At 48.9% G+C, this 21,623-nt stretch overlaps 1 protein-coding gene across 2 annotated transcripts in view; it reads left to right on the top strand.

The window, feature by feature from the left end:
- Nucleotides 1-3,062: 3,062 nt before the first annotated feature.
- The window catches only part of BCL2L1 (BCL2 like 1), a 48,019-nt gene continuing 29,458 nt past the window's right edge, over nucleotides 3,063-21,623 (top strand). Inside the window, exons 1-2 of one of the 2 annotated variants that reach the window (XM_033153851.1) lie at nucleotides 3,063-3,280; nucleotides 10,103-10,773. In XM_033153851.1, the coding sequence (XP_033009742.1) occupies nucleotides 10,228-10,773 (546 nt within the window). In that variant the 5' untranslated portion in view covers nucleotides 3,063-3,280; nucleotides 10,103-10,227. Of the gene's footprint in view, nucleotides 3,281-8,504; nucleotides 8,594-10,102; nucleotides 10,774-21,623 lie in introns of those variants that run through there. The other variant, XM_033153850.1, reaches the window with a different exon arrangement.

The following is a 21,623-nucleotide window of genomic DNA, read 5'->3' as shown; positions in this document are numbered from 1 at the left end:
GTACTTTGGCCACCTCATGAGAAGAGAAGACTCCCTGGAAAAGACCCTGATGTTGGGAAAGATGGAGGGCACAAGAAGAAGGGGACAACAGAGGACGAGATGGTTGGACAGTGTTCTCGAAGCTACCAACATGAGTCTGACCAAACTGTGGGAGGCAGTGGAAGAGTGCCTGGTGTGCTCTGGTCCATGGGGTCACAAAGAGTCGGACATGACTAAACAACAAGAAGATTCAATGTTACATCTAGCTAAATGTGATGTATCAATTCTTTGGAACATCACCAAAGCACAAATGTACTGGCATGTCCACTTAAGACTATTTTGTGGCAACCAACAATTTTATCATATACTGTAACCTTGTATGGAATCCTTCAGGTACAGGACGGGTTATTAGGAAGACATTTGCTGAGCCTATTGGGATTGCTAAGAACATATGAAGCCATAACGTAAGAAGGCATTTTATAGAATCTATTTTATATAACAGATAAAAGAATGCCGCCAAACATTTCTGTTGTTTCTCGTGTGTTAAAGGTAATAATTAGACAAAACAAAATAAAATAAAAAATTCCTTCCAGTAGCACCTTAGAGACCAAGTTTGTTCTTGGTATGAGCTTCCGTGTGCATGCACACTTCCTCAGATACGAATAACAATTCCTCAGATAATTAGAGTTTAACTTAAACTCCAAGGATGTGCAACATGCGGATGGTTTTTTTTATTACAGGCAGACCATAGTGGATAAGGCTAAGAGGGACTGTTTTCCAAGGTCAACAAAGGCTAAAGGGGGCTGGACAGCTGGCCAGTAAGACTGAAGTGTGAAGAGATGCAAACAGTCCAGACTTCTTAACGTGATGAAGACATTTTGTTGTACCAAAGAGACCCAAGGCATGTGTGAAGAATTTGTGCAGTTACAGAGGTGTTCCTCTCACCTTCCTGCATGGGAAAGGTAAGTCCTCATCCCAACTGACTCTTATCAACAGTTGTATCCTGGCTGGTTGGCTGTGGAACAGAGAAACATGTTTGTGTGTAGTGATCTTACTCTCCAGCCTTCTCATCCAATCCTCCCAAGCACCAGCAGGAACATGGACAGAGCAGGGGCAGAGTATTATTTTTACTTGGCAATACAAGAATCAAAAGGTAGAAACTGCCACCACCTCCCTTTTTCCAGGTAACCTTCAGAATTGGAGTCCAGGGAGGAGAACTCCTTCCCCTTACCAGGTTACTCGCCCTGACTCTTTACCGTGAAACCAGCTAGCAATATAGCAGAATAGGTAGGGTCCGAGTGGTTAGGGCACTGTTGTTAGCTTCCCCAAACCAAAGGCACAGAGACAAGAAGCAAAGGTCCTTTTCGGGATTTATTGAAAAACAAGACAACTTAAAAGATGCACATTTCTTAAGAAGGAATACAAACAGAAAAATAAAAACACTGTTAATTATTTCTAGCTTAGCATACTTACAGCACATTGGAGTAGTCCAAGCAGGAGATAAGTAGAGCATGCACCACTCTGGCGAGACAGTCTGCAGGCAGGTAGGGTCTTAGCCTGTGTACCAGATGGAGCTGGTAGACAGCTGCCCTAGACACAGAATTGACGTGGGCCTCCCCACGTCACAGCTGTGAAGTCCAAAATGACTCCTAGGCTGTGCACCTGGTCCTTCAGGGGCACAGTTACCCCATTCAGGACCAGGGAGTCCTCCACACCAGCCCACCCCCTGTCCCCCAAGAACAGTACTTCTGTCTTGTCAGGATTCAACCTCAATCCATTAACCGCCATCCATCCTCCAACCACTCACACAGGACCTTCACTGGTTCCGATTTAAAAGAGAGGTAGAGCTGGGTATCGTACCAATGGCAAGGGGTTAGAGATGTATTTCATGATGGTCAAGCAATTCACACAAGCTGTGATATTATTGCTAATCAACATCCGTGGGATCAAGGACACTCCCTATGTTCCCAGGTCTGACTTGACATCCTGGGCTGCAAAGTGATTGACCTTTACAAGCCCAGTTGCATCAACCCCAGCTGCATCAAACGTACCACTTTGCATTATAAATGCACCTTGTGGTTCAGATAACAACACCTCTTCCTTCAGGCCGGAGACAATTAACTCACACTCTTGCAGACAGAGAGATTGGTAGAGGAAAGTTTATCTTAAAGGGGACCAGGCACACATTCCCAGAATACCACTCTTTACTTCCCCCACAATGCCAGAATTTTAACTGAGCCAAAATTTAATACACAAAAGAAAAAAACAGGGGTTCCCAACTTCACTACACCGTGTTTATCAAAGACAGACTTTATTACCTCCATTGGAGAAGGGCAGCCTAGCTGTGAAAACATTGTAGGAAATAAAAATGTGAAACCTCCCATCATTGTGTGGTTTGCACTCGATCAAGATTATCTCATTCCACTAGTTGTTTGTGTAATAGGGATTCTGAGGTCACACACACACACACACACACACATATATATAATGTTCATAATAATGTACAAGGCAAACACATACATAAGTATATAAACCATGTGTCTGAAATAGTACAGGATAAGAAGAAGAAGAGTTTGGATTTGATATCCCGCTTTATCACTACCAGAATGATAGTAGGCTAACATCCTGCTTTCCCTTCCTCCCCCACAATAAACACTCTGTGAGGTGAGTGGGGCTGAGAGACTTCAAAGAAGTGTGACTAGCCCAAGGTCACCCAGCAGCTGCATGTGGAGGAGCGGAGACGCGAACCCGGTTGCAGAAAATCACGGCAATGTCACTCTGGCAAGCGCGTCTCTCTATGCAGAGCGCATTCATTGCAAGATCAGCACCACCGACCTCTTTTCCCACGCGATGCCGGTATTCGGCCAAGAGAGGGCGCCAACGCCTTTCCTTTGCCTTGCGCTCCCGTTCTTCGCGCAGGCGCATTAATCCCTTGTGAGAGTGGATCCCCCCTCCCCACTCGCGTCACATCCCTTCGCATGCGCACTCCAGACCATTTCTCCCCCCTCCGCCGCGGCTTCCAGTCGCACATGCGCAAGGCAGGTTCGAGTAGTAGTAGCAGCGGTTGCTTGCGCATGCCCAGTTCTTTTCGCCCGGCCGGTCAAGGAGCGAGGCAGAACCGCCGAAAAAGCCGCCGCCTAGTTGGGTGGCAGGGAAGCTCCGCCGGCGCAGGAACGACCGAGCCCTCTCGGCGCCTTCCTCTCGGCGGTTCCTGCCGGCCGCTTCTTCCCTGAGGTAACCGGTGACGGAGGCCGGTAAAAGGAACCGGAGCAGGGGGCGGGGCTCCTTGGCATTTTCTGAGGTAAGGGCGGTGAACGGGAGAGGAGTGGCAGGCGGCTCATCCAATGGGAAAGCAGTGCGTGTCGGACATGCGCGTCTTCGCCTTCCCTTCTTTGTGATTGGCTCAGCCCTGGAACGGGGGCGGGGCTGTGCTTTGTCCTATTTGAATCGGAGAAAGATGAATGGAGAGCGGGGGAGGGGCGCGGGGGGAAGGAAGTGGATGCGGTTACGGGTCAGGGCGGATGCGATGCTCTGCAAAAGGGGGAAGTGAGACCTTTTATGTGTTGCGAGTTTGCCTTTCCTCCAAGGGGCTGAGAAGCGGCATATAGCAGGCACGTCCAACTACATTACAACAACCCTGTGAGGTCGTTTAGGCTGAGAAACGATGGCTCCCCACTGAGCTTCATGACTGGGATTTCAATCCTGCTCTCTCAGGATTGTCGTCTGATGGTCTCACCCAAGATCGGGCAGCTTTTTTCTTTCTTTATTAATGAGGATGTCTCCGTTCTTATCGGGCAGTGTTTCTCAGACTGGGGTCCCCCAGCTGGTGTTGGAGTACAAATCCCACCATTCCTAACTAGCAGGACCCAGGGATGGCGGGATGTCATCCCTTTTCGTTCTTGCTGAACAGGTTGGGACACATCATTCTGGGCAGAGGTCTGACCTGAGCAAGAAGGTGTTGGAAATTATGCCTGAGGACCACAGGCCGCTTGCCTGTGCTCTAGCCAGTGCAGTATACTGACTCCTGTGAACTCAGTAAGTGTGAGGCAGCTGTAGGGTTCAACAGTGTGCAATGGTCAGGGAGCTGATCTTGGACAGCTCTCCCAGAAAGCAGCCTTGGGAGCCTATCTGGTTTCCTCTCCCTCTGGTTCTCTGGTTTGTTAAGGGATTAAGCTGATCAGAACGGAATCAACCTATACAGACAGCTCTGTCTGAGGAACAACGTGTAAAAGGAAGGTGTGAGGAGCTGTGATCTGTGGAGAGCAGTGTGGGGTGCCAGTGTGGGAAGAGGAAGTGGCTTGAGAGGGGGGTGATTAGGGATAGGATAGTGCTAAGGGGTGGACAAGGATACCGGTATGTGAGAGACAAAAACAGGACAGAGAAAGGACCAGGTGACATCATTTGTAATCTACAGAGTGCCCTGCAATAAGAATTTATTGCAGGTTTTCACCTCGAACCCATAAAGTTGGTCACTGTTATACCCATTTTGTTGACCTATTGATATAGTGCCATTAGTGTGCACGAAACTACAATGTGGTTTGCCGAAGTCTCCTTAGGCTAAGGGCACAGGTTCCCTGATCTGCACCTGTGCAGCTGCCTTATATTGAGCCTAGCTGTGGAACTACACAGCCCTGTGATGTCTACTCCAAGTGCCAGTGGCTCTTCAACATCTTTTCCAGCCTTAGGATCTGGGATCATTTTACAGGAGATGCCAGGGACTGAACATGTGACTTTTTGCTCTGCCCCTTCCCCAGCTTTCAAGTCTCCAACCAAAATTCCAGGGAGAAACTGTGCTTGAATTTGGGATTGGAGACATCGTTGGCAGGGTTGCCTACCCTATAGCTGGGACAACAAAGAATTGCCAGCTCCAGACATGGGATCTGAGCACTTCTTGAGTGTGTTGCCCCTTGGCTCTTAATTCCACCATATCTAACAGATGCATTAAGTCACCCATTGCCAACCTGGTGCCTTCCAGGTATTTTGGGCTGCAACTCCCACCAGCATGTTGGTCACCAGGTTGGTGAAAGCTGTATTTGGTAGTGGAACAGGACTTTTCATATTGTTGAAAGACTCTGATATGCCAAATCAATACAGTACAGTCATTCCTTGGTTGTCAAACTTAATCTGATCCAGGAGTCCGTTCGACTCCCGAAATGGTTCGAAAACCAAGGTGCGGCTTCCAATGGCTGCAGAAGCTTCCTGCACTCAGGTGGAAGCTGTGTTGGACGAAAAACATTCGCAAACCGGAACACTCACTTCCGGGTTTGCGGCATTTGGGAGCAAAAATGTCCGATTACCAAGGCGTTCAAGAATCAAGGTACGACTGTAAAGTGTTTTCAAATTAAAATCATTTAGGCGTGGGATGGGCAGAAAAAAACCAGATGAAATGTGGCATCTCTTCTAAGTAACAAATTAAAAAGAGCAGTAATATAAGCACATGGTGAATGTGGAGACTTATGGGTTGGAGAGGGGATAGACAGGATGGAGCTGCAGGAAAGCAAGGAGAAGAAAACCCACAGAATCAGAAAGTTGGCCCTAGTTTGATCAGAGAGACTGCTCTTCCTTTTAGTGAGGCATGCATGTTTTACACTAGAGGCACCAGAGATGCAGTAGATCAGGGATGTCCAGTCATTTGATTGCGATCTACCGGTCAGTTGTGGTGCCTCCCTGGTTGATCGCGTGATTCTGATTGAATGACCCAAAAAAGAAGTTCAACAACTTTGGTTAATCCAATGGGTAGATCACTGCCATTTTTTTATAGTGTGAGTAGATCACAGTCTCTTGGGAATTGGACATGCCTGCACTAGATGAACCCATGACAAAGGCATTAGAAAGAAGTTATACATCATTCTTGAATGAATTCACCCTGCCTTCACCCTAGCAACATTCTTTGCTCTTAAAACCATAAGAAGGGCCTGACTGCTGGATCAGGCTGAACACCTACTTAGTGCAACATCATCTTCTCACAGAGGCCGACCAGAAGCCTCTGGGAAGGCCACAAGCAAGACATGAGGGCAATGGCTCTCTCTCTTGCTGTTATTCCCCAGCAACTGCTATTCAGGGTCATGCTGTCTCTGATCCTGGAGGTAGCTCACTAGTAGCCATTGATAGCCTTATCCCGCTCTTGAGCCTCACACAGAGTGGGGTATGCATGTACAGGAACCAGTGTCCAGATTGCTTGCAAAACTCAGTTAAAAGTACAATATGAAGCTTCTAATTAGCACTTTATTATCAATCTCATGTGCAGAAAAGCAGCATGAGTGCAAGAGTTGCCAAGGCCAAACAATAACCCTGAATCTAATTTTGAGATAACACACAATTGAAACTAGCAAAGAGGTGGGAAAAGAGAAGAAAAAGAGAAAGTGATATACCCATGACTCTTGATTTGAGTTTTGGGAAACATATTCTGGCTTCTCACACCCCTGCAGAAAAGAAGTCCTTCTGGCACATGGGGAACTCTGATTGAGAACAAGGGGAACCCAGGGCCCAGCAGTTAACTTTTGAGTCTGGTTTTCTTTTCCCTTTTCCCCAAGATGGGACAGTTCTCAGACAGGGAGTTCATCCTGCAAGTGCGTGTGTCCAGAGCCAAACCCATTGCTCTGTGCATGTTTGGGGAGGAGAGAGAAAAGAAAGATGCTGTTCTTGCTGAATTCCAGTAGCCTGCGGGGTGTTTGGCTAAAGGTCCTGAGAAAATGATAGAGGATGGTCTTAAGAAAAGTCTGTGTGGGTGGGTGTTCAAGTTAGCAGCTCTAACTTTGGATGATCTCATTGTGGAAGACAGGATGATGCGCAATTGGCCAAGGCTTGGAAGATGGAGACGTGGGTGGTGCTGTGGTCTAAACCACAGAGCCTAGGGCTTGCCAATCGGACGTTTAGTGGTTCGAATCCCTGCAACGGAGTGAGCTCCCGTTGCTCTGTCCCAGCTCCTGCCAACCTAGCAATTCAAAAGCACGTCAGTGTGCAAGTAGATAAATAGGTACTGCTCTGGCGGGAAGGTAAACGGCGTTTCCGTGCGCTGCTCTGGTTTCTCCAGAAGCGGCTTAGTCATGCTGGCCACATGTCCCGCAAAAACTGTCTGCGGACAAACATCGACTCCCTCGGCCAGTAAAGCGAGATGAGCGCCGCAACCCCAGAGTTGTTTGCGACTGGACTTAACTGTCAGGGATCCTTTACCTTTACCTTTTTTTTAAGGCTTGGAAGAAAGGCACACAGGTGCCTCCACACCCTTGATACATGGGACCACTGTACAGTACACTGACAGGATTGCATCACAGGTACTGAGTGCCCTCCAGGAGTCTTTTGTTTCAGCCTGCCTGTGGTAGCTTTCCCAGCAAAGGAGAGAGGGAGACTGAAATGCTAAAGAGTACAGCTGCTGGGAGGGAAATTTAAAAAATAAATTTGTCCAGGGAAAAGGCCACATAGGGCCTAGCAGCGGAAGTGGCTTGTACGCTGTAAGGATCTGGGAAGGAAGGGCTCAGGAGGCTGGGGTAGTTGACCCATGGCTGATAGGAGTTGTCGTTGTAGTCCAAAACATCTGAAGGGCACCAGGTTAGGGAATCTTGCTCTAGCCTGGTGAGAATGAAGGTTTACCTTCCTCAGTCTGTTGTGTGAAAATGGTGTTCGGTTACCTCTCCTTTGAAGAAGCCACTGCCGCACTTCCCCACATGTGGTACAACCCTACAGAAAACGCTTTCAGGGTTGTTGTTGTTCAGTTGTTCAGTCATGTCCGACTCTTCGTGACCCCATGGACTAGAGCACGCCAGGCACCCCTATCCTCCACTGCCTCCCGCAGTTTGGCCAAACTCATGCCAGTCGCTTCGAGAACACTGTCCAACCATCTCGTCTTTTGTCGTCCCCTTCTCCTTGTGCCCTCCATCTTTCCCAACATCAGGGTCTTTTCCAGGGAGTCTTCTCTTGTCATGAGGTGGCCAAAGTCTTGGAGCCTCAGCTTCAGGACCTGCCCTTCCAGTGAGCACTCATGGCTGATTTCTTTAAGGATGGATAAGTTTGATCTTTTTGCAGTCCATGGGACTCTCAAGAGTCTCCTCCAGCACCATAATTCAAAAGCTTTCAGGGTTACCAGGAAGCAAATTTCTGCTGGATTCAGAAGGGCTTGCTTCCGACTAACCTGTGTTCAGATGGCACTGCGGGAGAAGAACATAAAAGATTGGGGAGAGGGTGTTTTCAGACCCCATAACCTCCGTGTGATGGAGTCTGGATGTGTGCTGGACACAGGCTTGTGCCATACTGCTAGAGTGAACGGTATAAAAATTGGGATTTTAACTACAAAAATCCCCTCTCCCGCTTGCGCACAAAATAAAAAAAAATCCTGAATGAAGACTCAATTAACAGAATGGAGATTTCATAATCTGCTGAGCTTTGATGTTTTAAGGCCTCCTGTGATCTGGGAATGGGGGCTGGCTGGCTTGAATGTTTGGCCAGCCCTTAGGAGGCGGGGCAATGGTGATGACAAGGCGGGTTGGCCAGTGCCTGGAACTTATCCCTGCTGCTGCTGCCTCCTCCACCACATTCACTGAACAGCGCAGGCTGGCTGGCTGGGTTCCTCCCTCCCCTAAGACTTCCCAGAACTGAGCTCGTCTTCCCTCTCCAGGGGGTGAGTACTGCACAAGCTCCTTTTGACACATCTCCCAGTAGGGGATAGCCTGGCTATTGTTGCCCAGCTGGGCTTCTGGGAAGGAGGAAGGGTATGCTGCTGTGAATGCCCTGCCTCTCCCAGCTCCTGCAAAGGAGGAAATAGGGTTGGGGTGGGAGAGAGAGAGAGAGAGAGAGAGAGAGAGAGAGAGAATACCACCGACTGGTTCTTAATACAAATTCAACATTAAGTTGGATCCTTTGCCATGCCGGGCACAATTGCAGCCTGCTATCACCCCCTCTGCCTGGTTCTTCGCAGTCATTTGCCTTGTGCGTGCCTGAGCTTTCCAATTTGGGGGATATGTCTCATGCATGACTCATTCCCATAAGTGGGTCTGTTTGTGGTGGGAGTTTGTGCTCAGAATTCTGCTTTGGAGCCGCACTAACGGCTGAGGTCTGCTGCGCCTCTGTGCTTGTCAGCTGCAACCCTTTGCAGTTAACGTTTAAGCTAGGACAGAGTACTTGAGCTAGTGTTTCAGGAAGGCAGAAGGAAACTCTTGCCTTTGACTTTGCTGTCGGAGCAGGCTGCAGGGAGGGGGTGAAAAAAACGAGCCGCTTTTCCAGTGTAAAATGGAGAGGCTGTGTAATAAAAGTCCCCACACCTTTCAGGGTCTTGAAATCTAAGTCAAGGTGATCAACCTGAGCACTTGGCTTGAGCACACCTGAAAGCAGCTTCTAATCCTTCCCTGGAGTTGTTGTTTTTTTAATTAAAAAACCCCAAATTTCTCTCCCCGGTTTACTCTCTGCTTTTATTTTAGGCTATTGAGGGACGTTACTGACCGGGGCAAAAGGTGGCGTCCTGATTGTTAATTCCTGGGCCCTTGTTGGGGAGCGAGCAAATCTAGTTGGGTAGCTTCATCCAGTACTTGTCCCTTTAAAAAAAGCACCAGGAAGTGCTTAGGTCCCGGGGATGGTGGGAGGTGGAGATGCAGGGGGAGGGATCTCTATGCTTCGCTGCTGCAGGAGAGCCGCAGCACTCAATCAAGGTGGCAGGGGGAGCCCTCTTGGGTTTTCAGAACCTTCTTTGCCTGCATCTTCCCAGCCTGGCAGGCTGCAGGATCACTCCGGTCAGAGCTGGTTTTGCTTCCAAAGATTGATCTCAGATATGGTAGAGACCACCTGGGTACTGAGTGTCCTGGCCATGCTGCACAGAATTTTTGGGGAAAGGACCTCACAGGCAGCACCTGAGCCCAGTAAAACATATGTTGGGGGGTGAACCCTGTGCATGAGATTTGGGACCAGCTTTAGTGGAAAAGTGAAGTAGCCGGGGGAGGGGAGGAGTTGGCTGTCCATACAGATGCTCATATGACTAAGTCTGAGGATGAGCCACAGAGATGCTCATGAATATTTGACTTTCCCTGAGTATTAAGGGACTGCTTCTACGTGCATGCCAGGAAAACAGAGTGGAAGCCTGGTCCTTTTAACAGTTTCGTATCCTTCTTTCTCTCCTCCTGCTCTTTCTCCCTTGAAGCTCTCTTGTTTGTCATTCTTCTGGTTGCCAGAAAGATGGAAAGGAGCAGCATCCTCGCTCGGTAAACGTGCTGGCCGGCTAGCATTCTGGACCATGGACTTACTGAGACACCTTCAGGTGTGAAGATGTCACGCAATAACAGGGCGCTCGTGGTAGACTTTGTTTCCTACAAGCTGTCAGAGAGGGGCCACAGCTGGGATGAGCTGGAGGAGGACAGCGAGAACAGGACTGAGTTGAGAGACGAGTTGGACAGCGTCCCCAATGGGAGTCCGTCTTGGCATCCAAGTAGCAGCCCGGTCGTAAATGGCGCTACTGGACACCCAAGCATCCTCAGTGATCTTGAAGACAGCCCAAGGTTGGACGTGAGGCAGACTCTAAGAGAGGCAGGCGATGAGTTTGAACTGAGGTACCGGAGAGCTTTCAGTGACCTCACATCCCAGCTCCACATCACCCCTGGCACAGCATACCAGAGCTTTGAGCAGGTGGTGAATGAACTTTTCCGGGACGGGGTGAACTGGGGGAGGATTGTGGCATTTTTCTCCTTCGGAGGGGCCCTGTGCGTGGAGAGCGTCGACAAGGAGATGAGAGTGCTGGTGGGACGGATTGTCAGCTGGATGACCACTTACCTGACGGACCACCTGGACCCATGGATCCAAGAAAATGGCGGCTGGGTAAGCAGTTGGCAAAGGGTTGTGGTGGGAAGGGCGCCCTCGTCGTTTTAAGTATGAAACAGGCCAGTTTATATTTCTAGCAGCATCAGAGGCAGACCTTGAGGATGCTGGTGGGCTGGAGCTAATCGAAGCTGTAGTCCAAAACAGGTGGAGGGCACCAGTTGAGGAAAGGCGCCAATTGCCTTCTCTGGCAAGGTGCCAATGCAACATTGGATAACCAGAAGCTGCAAATGGCCACCAAGGGCTGAAATATTGTATCTTTGTTCCACGCTATTTCACACTTCCTGATGGATATTAGGTTTCCTGTTCCTTCTCTCCTGCACTGCCAAGTATCTAGACACACATGGTACCAAAGCCTCTTTCCTCAGCTGTGTAGTTGGACAGGTACTGGCCACGGTCTTTCCTTTTCTCATTCAGGCTGGCTTGGTTGAGGTCACCCACAGGCCTGCCTCTGAATCCCGTTGTTCACTAGAGCATTCATAGCCCACTAAACAAAGCCTCAAAGGTACTTTCCATTTCTTTTCTAGTTAATTATTCCCTTATTATATATCTATTTATACCCCACCTGTTCCCTGATAGGGGCTGAAGGCTGCTTCCAGATAAAATGTACCACCCTGGGCCTTCTTCATCTTAAGGAAGAGGTTGGTTGACATATTGCCTGCCCTGCATGATTGCTTGGCAGGGGGTTGGACTGGATGGCCCTTGTGGTCTCTTCCAACTCTATGATTCTATGATTCTACGTGCATTTCCAGGGCACAGGTACCCAGTGAAGGGGTGATGAGACAACTGCTGGTCATGACTAGACTCAGACCTGTATTTTTCCTCTTCCCTTAACCTCAACTGTGGATAAATAGACTATTTGTGTTGCCACACAAAATCACCTTCCCAGGGAGTGCATTTTGGTGCATGGCCAATGTGCTTGCCCCAAGCATGAATGTGCTATGGAAAAGGTTAGGTCATGGGATTTGCCAGCAGCTGGTGTGGCTCTGGGTGTGGCCTTGCATAAGTGTCTGGCAACTCCCTAGTGTTTTTCCTTTGCTTGACAGGAAGACCCTGTACCCAGAATGTGCATTTGGTAGAGAGACATGGGTTAACTGCTGCAAATCAGTGCTGGCGTAGGGAGCTCTCATACCACCCACGAGCTCGTGCTTTGCTGGAGCACTCGAAAACAGATTCCTGACATTCATCACGGGTGGAAAATTAGTTTCACCTTTCCTTGTAAATAGGCCAGCCTTATTTCCTAGTTCCCCCCCAAAAAGTTTTACTAGCCAGGCTGCCTGCATGTACCTGTGTGGAGTAGGGCAGTCTGAACAATGGGCCTAGCAATTAGAACCTGGGCATATGGGCTAGTGGCAAACAGCAAGGCTTCTTTTGACTCCAGGGTGGTTGCATTATGTTAAAGTAGGGTGGGTCACTGGAGGCTCAGTCAGACTCCCCATCTGGACCCCTTGCATACCCTCCCCCAGCCCTCTTTATTTGTGTCTCATCTGCTAAGGACACTTTAATGCCCTCTTCCCCTCGGAGAGTGATCAGCAGCAGACGCGTTGGCAGAATCCTCCAGTGACGTCTCTCAGCTGCTCACTCCCAGTAGCTGTGATGCAGAATAACGGGAGACCCTTGACCCAGTCTCGGAGGCTGCTCACACCAAGGGGGCCATTGAGCCCTTTCCCTGCATCTGGCGGTGTTGCTGGCTCAGTTGAAAATACATCCTTGTTTTAAAAAAAATCAGCTGCCAGCTGTTTCACTCAAGGTCCCACCTGCTGAATTGTCTACATCCTTGGGTTTGAACGTAAACAAAGCTCCTGGTGGGTTAATGCTCACTTCTTGGGAATTTACTTCTAAGCGCCACTCAAGGCTGTGTGTGACAGCTCTCAACTACCCAGATGTAAATGCAGCAAGCAAGGGATAAAACCTAATGCTTGCATGGAATGAAATCCAGTATTGGATCCAGCCTGGATAGGGTGAGTGTTGAGAAAGCTGAGAGAGCTAGAGAGGGGGGGCATTACACAGGAATGCTGGGAATGCAGTCATCCTGGGGGCACAATCTGGGGTGTGTCTGCCCAAACTGACCCGACTGGTTCCTCTTCCTCTTAAGGCCATCTTGGTGGCTGGCCCCATCTCTTGTTCTCTTCTCTTCTCTCCTCTTCTCCTGGTTCCCTCCAGCTCCTGAGATTAGTCCTTGGTCCAATGGAGATTTCCATATCCCTGTCGCTCTGGTGACGATTGGGCTGTATCCTGGAGACCGAGGCGATAATGTAATCTGATTTTGTAAACGAACTCCCCGGAGGGATTTAGATTAAATCGCTGATGGAAAGTCACTGGCCCTGGCTTGCTGGGAGGCTGAGATCCCCCTTCCCCTCCCCCCAACTCAGCTAATACCGCCTGCTGGGAGTCTTCCCTTTTTTATGTCTAAGGACAAATGCATTGTTTGGGCAAATATTTGTTCAGCATTTGTAGGAGGGGCAGAATTGCTCTGGGGTGCACACCCACTTGTTCCTGCTGCTCAGATCTCAACATTGTTGTCTCCCTAGGTTCTCCTTCATTGTTCTGGTATAGTTCTGCTGGTGGAAATGAATGGTGCAAGGTGGGGAAGTAGATAATGGTGGCCACAGAAAGGTTATGGACCATCATGTCCATGGGGATAACTTTTTCAGTACCGCAGAATAGTTTTCTTTTCTTTCTTTCTTTCTTTGATGTTTGTTCCATGCTTCCTCCAAGGAGCTTAAGTTGCGGTATGTGGTCCCCTCCTATTTATCTTTACAACCACCCTGTGAGGTAGGACAAGTTGAGAGAGAGAGAGTCATCCAGTGAGTTATCCAGTTTTACTAACATACTAACCGCTAAGAAGGTTAGACTCCCATCACATATCATGGAATTACTGAGATCCAGTGGATCAGATAATTGCACCTGGATCCAGAACTGACAGCTTGAGTCCCCACCCTTAACATGAACCAACTGGAGATAGCTTTGATGGAAAAGTACTAAATGAAAAGTAAAATAACATGTGTTGTCTTGGGCATGTTGCTCTTGGCCTCTGTTCCTCATCTGTAAAAAATGGAATAATATTCATTACCTACCTCGCAGAATTATTGCAAGTGAGGCTGCAGTGACTAGAAGGCATTTGGCAAATTAAGAACCAGTGAATGTTGTGGACAGGGGATTGACTTGGAACAGGAAGAGCTGGGTTCAGATCTCTGGAAATGTGGCTGGTTTCTCTTTCTTTTTCTCCCTGATGCGTTTGTTATGAAGTCCATGCATTATTCTTGGCACTCCTGGAAGGATGCAAATGCACCCATTTCCCAGCATTTTATTCCACTTGCTGTCGCTCTCCAATGTGACCAGGAACCCAAACTCAGGATGGACTATATTGATAGTAGTGGGCTTGGTTGCCAGGGGAACTCAGTTCACCAGTGCTGGGGAGCAGGTTTGGTCCCCTACTTCATGTTGTCTTAGTATATACCCCTTAATTTTATAAATGGTTGTTTGCCCTGGGGAAAAGTCAAGTCAATAAGACTGTTGAAGTGAGTAACGCAGCCTTCCCCCCTGGCCCTGAGTGGGCTGGCCTGTGTGATGACTGGGAGCTTCCAGCAAGCAGCCAAGTACACAGCCCTCCAGTCATCATGACAGGCATTTTTCTGGTAGCAATCAGTAGCAATAAGCTGTCATGCTCTAGAGTGACCAAGAAACAGATGGCAGGACTGTGCAGTTAGAAGATTTGAGTCTTCATTATTGAGGGATGCATTTGCAGGGGGTTGGACTAGGTGACCATTGGGGTGCCTTCCAGCTCTACAATTTGTGATTCTGTCCCTGGCAGTGATCTCACAGAAGGGTCAGTAGTGTCTCTGTGCAGATTGCACACAGGTGGGCTTTACTTCCTTCCTCATTTCTTTGCAGTATACAAGCCCCCTTCCTACCCACAAGCCTCCTGTCCGAATGAGGGGCGTTGTGGATTGGCCCTGTGCTAACTTCCTGGTTGTGCTTGCAGCCTGGAAAATCTCTGGGCTCTAGAGGTGAGCTCTGTCCCCATCCCACCGGCCCCGCTCTTCACACTGGCCCTGAACAGGCTGCCCTGGTGTAAGCCTTCAGCCAATGTGCACTTCTCTCCCTGCTCTTGCTGTATAGCCTTGTTAGCATGGGATTAGCGCTCCCTTGGGGCTTGGGGAGCAGCCTTTGCCTGGCCCTTTCAAACAATGCTGTTGTGGAAAGGGCGTAGCTGGCAAGAAAGACCCACAGAGAGGCTTGCATGTTCTGGCAGGCCTGCCCCTGGCAGGGAGCAGACTCCGTGTGTTCGTGCGCATTCCCCAGAGTCGCTCAGCATTTTATGTCTTGGGAAGTGTCTTTGGAGAGGGCTTGAGGAGCAGCACACTTCAAAGCGGGTGGGACAATGCCTTTATTTGATCAGTCTTCAGGAGATGAAAGTTACTCTGGAAATTTTGTAGATAAACAGAGGCACATTGGGAGGGGGGTGTGTGTGTAAGGTAGGCCAGCAAGGGGTCCCCAGTGCTCTCATGGTCTTTCTCCTCCATTGCCTTTGCAGACGTCGCATGAAGCATTCTTAGTAAGGTGAGGGAGGTGGGATCGCTTTGGTGCCCAAGGTTGGATTTTGGTATGTAACAAGAAATGGTCTGTTGTCATGGATGGGCTGTAGGAGGAGTACGTGGGCATTGGAGCTGTAAAGCAAGCTATCTGGCAGGCTTAAAAAGCCTGAGAGGATGGATCAAGCCTAGATCTAGCAACTGGAAAGTGAAGGTGAGGGAACAGGGGTCAGTTCTGGTGTTAACAGTGTGCCCATGGCCACTACTAGTGTGGTGCAGGGGTCAGAACAGCCTTTGTACAACAGCTCCCAACAGCCTCAGTCAGCAAGACCAATCATTGGTCAGGAATTTTCAATTTTTAAATTAAATTTCCACACTGCCCTTCATCCGAAGGCCACAGGGCGGTTTACAGTATAAAAACGCAAAGATACATACCATAATAGCAAATAAAAACAGTAACCCCACCCCTGTATCTATAATGGGAGCTGTCATGTGGAGGGCACCAGCTTGAGGAAAGGCTGGGTTTAGAGGATTGGACTAGGAATGGGGAGACAGCAAGGCAAATTGGCACCCATGGTCTTGATGGTGCATTTTTCATGCAGTGGGTTCCAAACTGGAACATACCAAGTCACTTCTTGGTCATTATGAAGATGAAATAGGAAGAGAACCACATTTGCTGCCTTAAATTGCTTGGAGGAAAGGCAGGATATAAATGTAAAATGCATAATTAAATCTGTGCAGTTAAAACTCTGTTGCCTGTTGTAAGCTCAGTCCTCTAAGGCAACTGGTGTGTGGGCAGAGTGTCTTTTTTTGGGTGCATAGGTGATTTTTCTGTTTCCCTTTCATTGGTATGTGGGAAGGTATGCACAAGGTGTGTCTGTGATTTCAGGCACTGTAGCAAGATGAACTCCCAGCATTCACACCTTCTAACCATATTCTGCACAACTCAGACTGTCCTGTTGGGAACGTCCAGTTTGTTTAAAGTTGTCACCAGAACCAGTTTCATTTAATCCTGGCATGCCGATCTGGGGAGAATCCACATGCCTGCTTGCCTTTATGTCTCTCTTGTCAGCCATGGAGTTGGTCTGCCTGGCACGGATGTTTGGAGCATGAATGCAACTTGTTTGACGGGGCACACCTGTGGCGTTAAGACTCACCAATTTACATCGCAATTTTGCAAGTCAAAGAGCTGACTCATTTGCCAATAAAATGCAGCCACTTCTATTCTGGCACATGGCAACTGCACACATCATGTGCAGCAATGGTCATGCTATGGGTTGAGAAATCACCGCTTGGATGTTACTGGGAATGGATCGGCTTGTTAACCCAGGCAGAGTTGCTGGCACTCCTGCAAGGTGGTGCCTTGGTGCAGATTCCTGGAGGTGGGTTTTGCATCCTGTCCAGTAGGTTCCCCCTTCCACTTCATCCTTGCAGGTCTTAGCTAGAAAAGATCCTGGACATTCATTACCTGAGAGGCCAGCAGTTTGGTAGTCTTCGTGACAGCAAAAGAATCCTGGTTTTACTGTTAACTAGTTTCTTCTTCGTTCATCGCATCAGCTCTTTGGGAAGGTTAACTATCTTGTTCCCTCAAAGGCTTAGAAACTGGGACCAGGGGTGGGCACAATGGCCGAGGGCTGACATTGCTGTTGATGTCAGGCCGACCCCTGGACAGTAATAGCATCATCTTACAGCTGACGTGTCTGATTTTGCAAGAGCTGATAGTCTCCCTAGGAGGTGACTTGGAAGCAAACCTCATAACATTTGCAACCATTCTTAGTGACTGTTTGTCCAAGCTTCTATTAGCCATCTGTGCAAGGTTGTTACTGGTATCTGCGCTGTTCTTGCAAGTCTTCCCTCAGTCCCATGGACCTTTGGTGCTGAGTAGCAGCTTAGAGCTTTGGTCTCTCCGCAAACTCTGATTGATTGATAATCATTATGTGCTTGGACGACTACAGTTTTCATGCAGTGGGTTCCAAATTTAGAACATACCAAGTCACCCCTTGCTAAAGCTCTTCTGTAGACTGAGAGTGAACCCTAGAATTCTGTGCAGTTCTTTTCTTTTGCCTCCCCCCCCCCGTCAGCCTCTTTGGGGAGTTTGAGTTTGGTTTCCCAGGAAAACCCATTTGCCACTGACTGAGATGGTGGGAAGCCTTAGTTGCCAGCCGCAGGTAATTGCAGGCAGAAAGATAGGATTGTTCAGTCTCTGCTCTCTTCCCAGGTTTGGCAGCCACCCAAGTTGATTTCGGAAGTGGGAGGGTTTTCTGTCGAGCTCTTCAGGAAATGCCAATGGAATGACTTCCCCCAACCATTTCCTTTCCCAAATAGCATTCCTGCCTCAGAAAATGTGATGGATGGAAAAGAACATTTGCAGACCTTAACTTTTCACCCCCTCACTTTGGTTCTTAGCCTTGGTTTGGGGGCCTTGATTTCCCTGGGCTAGGTTGTTGAATTTTTGCACAAATTAATTTATTTTCTGTGCGGACAGAGAGGAGGGTTCGGTGAACGAGAACGCATTTAGTTCTGTGAGCCTTGCGAAGGCCTCTCTCTGTCTCTCTCCCTGTGTGTGTTGCCTGTCTGTGTGTGGGGGAAACCACTGCTATTATATTATTTATTAATTTCTGAATTGTTTTCCACATATATGTCCCAAGGCAGTTTACAGAGATATCCTTAAAAACAGCTAAAACATTTTTTTTTTAAAAAAAGCACAAGAACAGCAGAGTATAGATTTAAAAGCAACACAAAATCAACACCTAAGGCGAAGACCTTTCATCTAGCTGGAAAAACTTGTTGAAACAGAATGTCTTCAGCAGTTTCCGGAAAATTCAGATACATCTTATCTTACGGCCTGTTCTTACAGAATACATCTTATCTTGACAGGAATACTGATCCATAGAACAAGAGCAGCAGCCACCCTGAAAAGCTTGCTCCAAGTCACTGTGGAGTGGGCTTCTGACATTTTGGGGGCTTTCAGGAGGAAATACGCAGAAGACAGTAACCTACAGAGTATATAATGGGATAAGGTGGTCTCTCACGGGATCAGTGCAGAGTAGATTTGCTGCTGCCAAAGATCCCTGACTAAAGATGGATTTAGGGCACCATCTTCTGACTGCCCTCGGCATCCACAGACCCTCTTCATGCTGATGATGCTGACCCTGAACCCAGAATCTGGGCCCCTGCATCTTGCAGGAGCTGCATCTTGTCTTGGCTGCTGAGAAAGGGTGCCTGATGTGTGCAGGCGCCGGGTTTTCATTCAGAGAGCAGGAAGCTCTGTGTGCCTGGCACGCCAGGCTGTGCCTCAGAAAGTGACGTAACCCACCGTTATATAACAAGGATGCGAACATGCTCTGTGAGCCCCCGGGGCACACGGGGGGTGGGGGGCAGCCGATTCACTCTTTCCCCTATCCTTTTTTCTTCTCCACTCCATTGCCCTAAATTATTGAGTAAAATTTGGAAAGCTGCTAGAGCAGAACCTTTTTCTCTAAGACGCTGAGATCACTGCTCTGGAGTTTTTACGTGAGGGTGGGCAAATTTGGTTAAAAAATCTTAGCAAACATGCAGGAGAACTGTGAAATGTCAGTGTTCTGCTCCTGAGATTGCTGCAGCAGCAGGAAGCAGAAGATCACCTAGCATCCATATGGCCTTGCTAGACTTTGGAGTGGAGAGCGACTGGAGATCAGCCTTTCCGTGTGTGGCTCTGAGCTCTCCACAGCTGAAGAGAACCTCATAGGTGTGGCTCAAGGGTGGATTCCAACATTTCTATAGTAGCCATTGGCCAAAATTGGTTAAGTGACTTCGGTTCCTGACAAACAGGAAGGTCGTAGCACAGTGGTGGAGTATCTGTTCTGCATGGAGGAGGTCGCAGGTTCAATCCACAGCATCTTGTGGCCAGATTCTTACATTTCAGGGGGTTGGACTAGATGACCCTCAGGGTGCCTTCCAACTCTGCAGTTGTGTTCTGTGATTTTTCAGGTAAGGCCAAGAGAGACCCCTGTCTAGAACCATAGAGAGCAGTTCCCAGCCAGTGAAGACACTCCTGAGTTTAATGGACTAGTGGCCTCACTCTGTAAGGCAGCTCCCAGTGTTTTGCTTCCCTTCCTGAATATGAAGCCTTCATATCCTGAGTCAAACCATTGACCACTCTTGCCCAGTAATGTCCAGTCTCACTTCCAGCTGCTCTTCGGGGCCTATAGAAGGGGTTCCCCCCAGCCCTGCTGTCCCCAAGATCCTTTTTAACTGAAGGGACTGAGCTTGGGACCTTCTGAGTCATGCTGTGTGTATGCTTTGTCAATGAACCATTGTGTCCAACCCTTTCCCTACTTAGCCTGGCTGATCTCTTCCTGCTCTACAGAGAGTAGAGCATTTCAAGCCATCAAGCATGCAGAGCCACCTTGAACATTGGAAAGCAGGGTAGAAATGCCTCAAATAAATGAGTAAACCATTGCAGCACGGTTCCTAGCTAAGGTTAGTGCCCTTCCTTGCAGAATGGCTACCCTCCGTCCCTTACAATGAATCACCATTGGTCCCGAATAACAGCATTTATAGAGTGCGCTCGAAGCCCTTGTGTTCTTTGTTGTATACCATGTGCTCATAGAATATGGGGTTGGTGTGCAGCAATATAAAATCCATTTTTAAAAGGCCATTAAAACAGTACAGAATTATCACAGTAATCCTTACAAGAACCATGCAAGGCTGGACAAGGCTGCCGAGAGTTGTAGTCCAAGCTTTCCAGCGGGCACCAAGTTGGAGACAGCTGGTGTAAGGTAAGCCAACATGAGCACTGTCCCCATATTATAAATCGGGGGGGGGGGGGGGGGCTGAAACTGAAAAGGAATGGCTTTCCTGTAGCCACTAGGATTTTGCGGCTGATGGGAGACTTGAGCCAGAGACTCCCCAGATCATGTTCCTGACTGCTATTCCAGCTCCTTCCATCAGCTGTCAAGAGAAGTCTTGAGTCGCTCAGCAGTGTGTACGTCTGAAGACGAGCTAAGACTCGTGTTCACACAAGCAATCATGTTTAAAAGATCCGTATCTCATCTGACTGGCAGTAGTCACATGGGTCAGCTGAGGGATGGGTGGAACATAAGCTCTGCAGCCCCTTCCGTATCGGTTTCCTGCTGGGGGTGGTGTTTAATGCTGTAGGTTGTCTTGGAAGCAAGTCTGGTCTCCTGATGGAACTTTGGTCGTGTACCACTCATGATGTGCCTGGTAGTAATGCCACCCCTGCCCCTTTCTCAGCCTGCGCTCTCTTGCACCTCCCCAGCAATAGCCGCCTTCTCTAAAAAAAGAGGCAGTGAGTGGGACTCCTCTTCTTCGCTAGGCAGAACTGCCTTGGGGTTTTTCCCTCTCGGGTGCTTCTTGTTGTTGTGCTGCTTGGGTTCGGAGCAGGGGGCCGGCCGGTGGGATGTGTGTTTGCGTTAAAGTTACACTTTGTCGCACAAGCAAAACAGCTTGGGGGGGGGAGAAGTGCAAAGGGGTTGGCTGTGGGGCAGGGCTGTCAGCTGACAGATGGTTCCAGCTGGGGGTTATAGGGAGCAGGTGTGTGGTTCAGGAGGGAGCACCGAAGTGACTCTTCAACCCCACGAGGCTTGCGAGGTTGCTCGCCCGCGACGCCGCAAAGCTGGCTTGACCCAGTTACTGTGCGGAAAGCGAAGTGCCTTTTGTGTGTGTTTTTGTATTTTTAGGCGTTTGACTTATTTTTATCCCCTGCTTTTTATTTTAACTAGACTGAGCAGAAGAGCAGGCTAGGGAAGGGGAGGACAGCCTCCGGGTAGGAACACCCAGCGTTGCTCTTGCGCGCTGCCTGCTCATCCGTGCAGATACACGTGCTTGCTCCCGGGAGCCGGCTCACGTGGACTCCGCCAGCACCATCTCTTAGGATTCCCGTAATGGGGAGCCGGAGCCACTCTCTGCTGCAGCCTCTCCGGAGAAAGGGGTGTGTGTGCGGAAAAGCAGATGAGATGCAGAGGGGAGTTAACCAGGCTGCAGCCCAAGGATCCCTGGAGGTGTGGGGGGTGTTCAGTGCAGTGTTTTTCCCTTCTGAGGCATGCAGGGAATTGCACTGGAGGCTCGGATTCAGTGGCACTTTGCACCCTGTGGACTCAGTGTCAGCTGCCTCTGGCTTTAACCTTTGCAAGCCTGGATCCCTTCTGCAGCAGGCAGGCACAGCTTATCGTGGGCCACAAGCAAGGGCCGGTTTCTTGTATGTGTCTTTTCCCCATTATGAATCTGGTCCACCGACAGGGCTCCTTGTCGATAGCAATTTAAACATACAGCGCATTTCTGAGTATTTAATCTTGCCTTGTCCCTAAAGACAGT

This window comes from Lacerta agilis, chromosome 6, assembly GCF_009819535.1.
Source record: "Lacerta agilis isolate rLacAgi1 chromosome 6, rLacAgi1.pri, whole genome shotgun sequence".
Classification (NCBI taxonomy): domain Eukaryota; kingdom Metazoa; phylum Chordata; class Lepidosauria; order Squamata; family Lacertidae; genus Lacerta; species Lacerta agilis.
The sequence above is the reverse complement of the archived record's forward strand: the minus strand, read 5'-3'. Positions and strand labels throughout refer to the sequence as shown.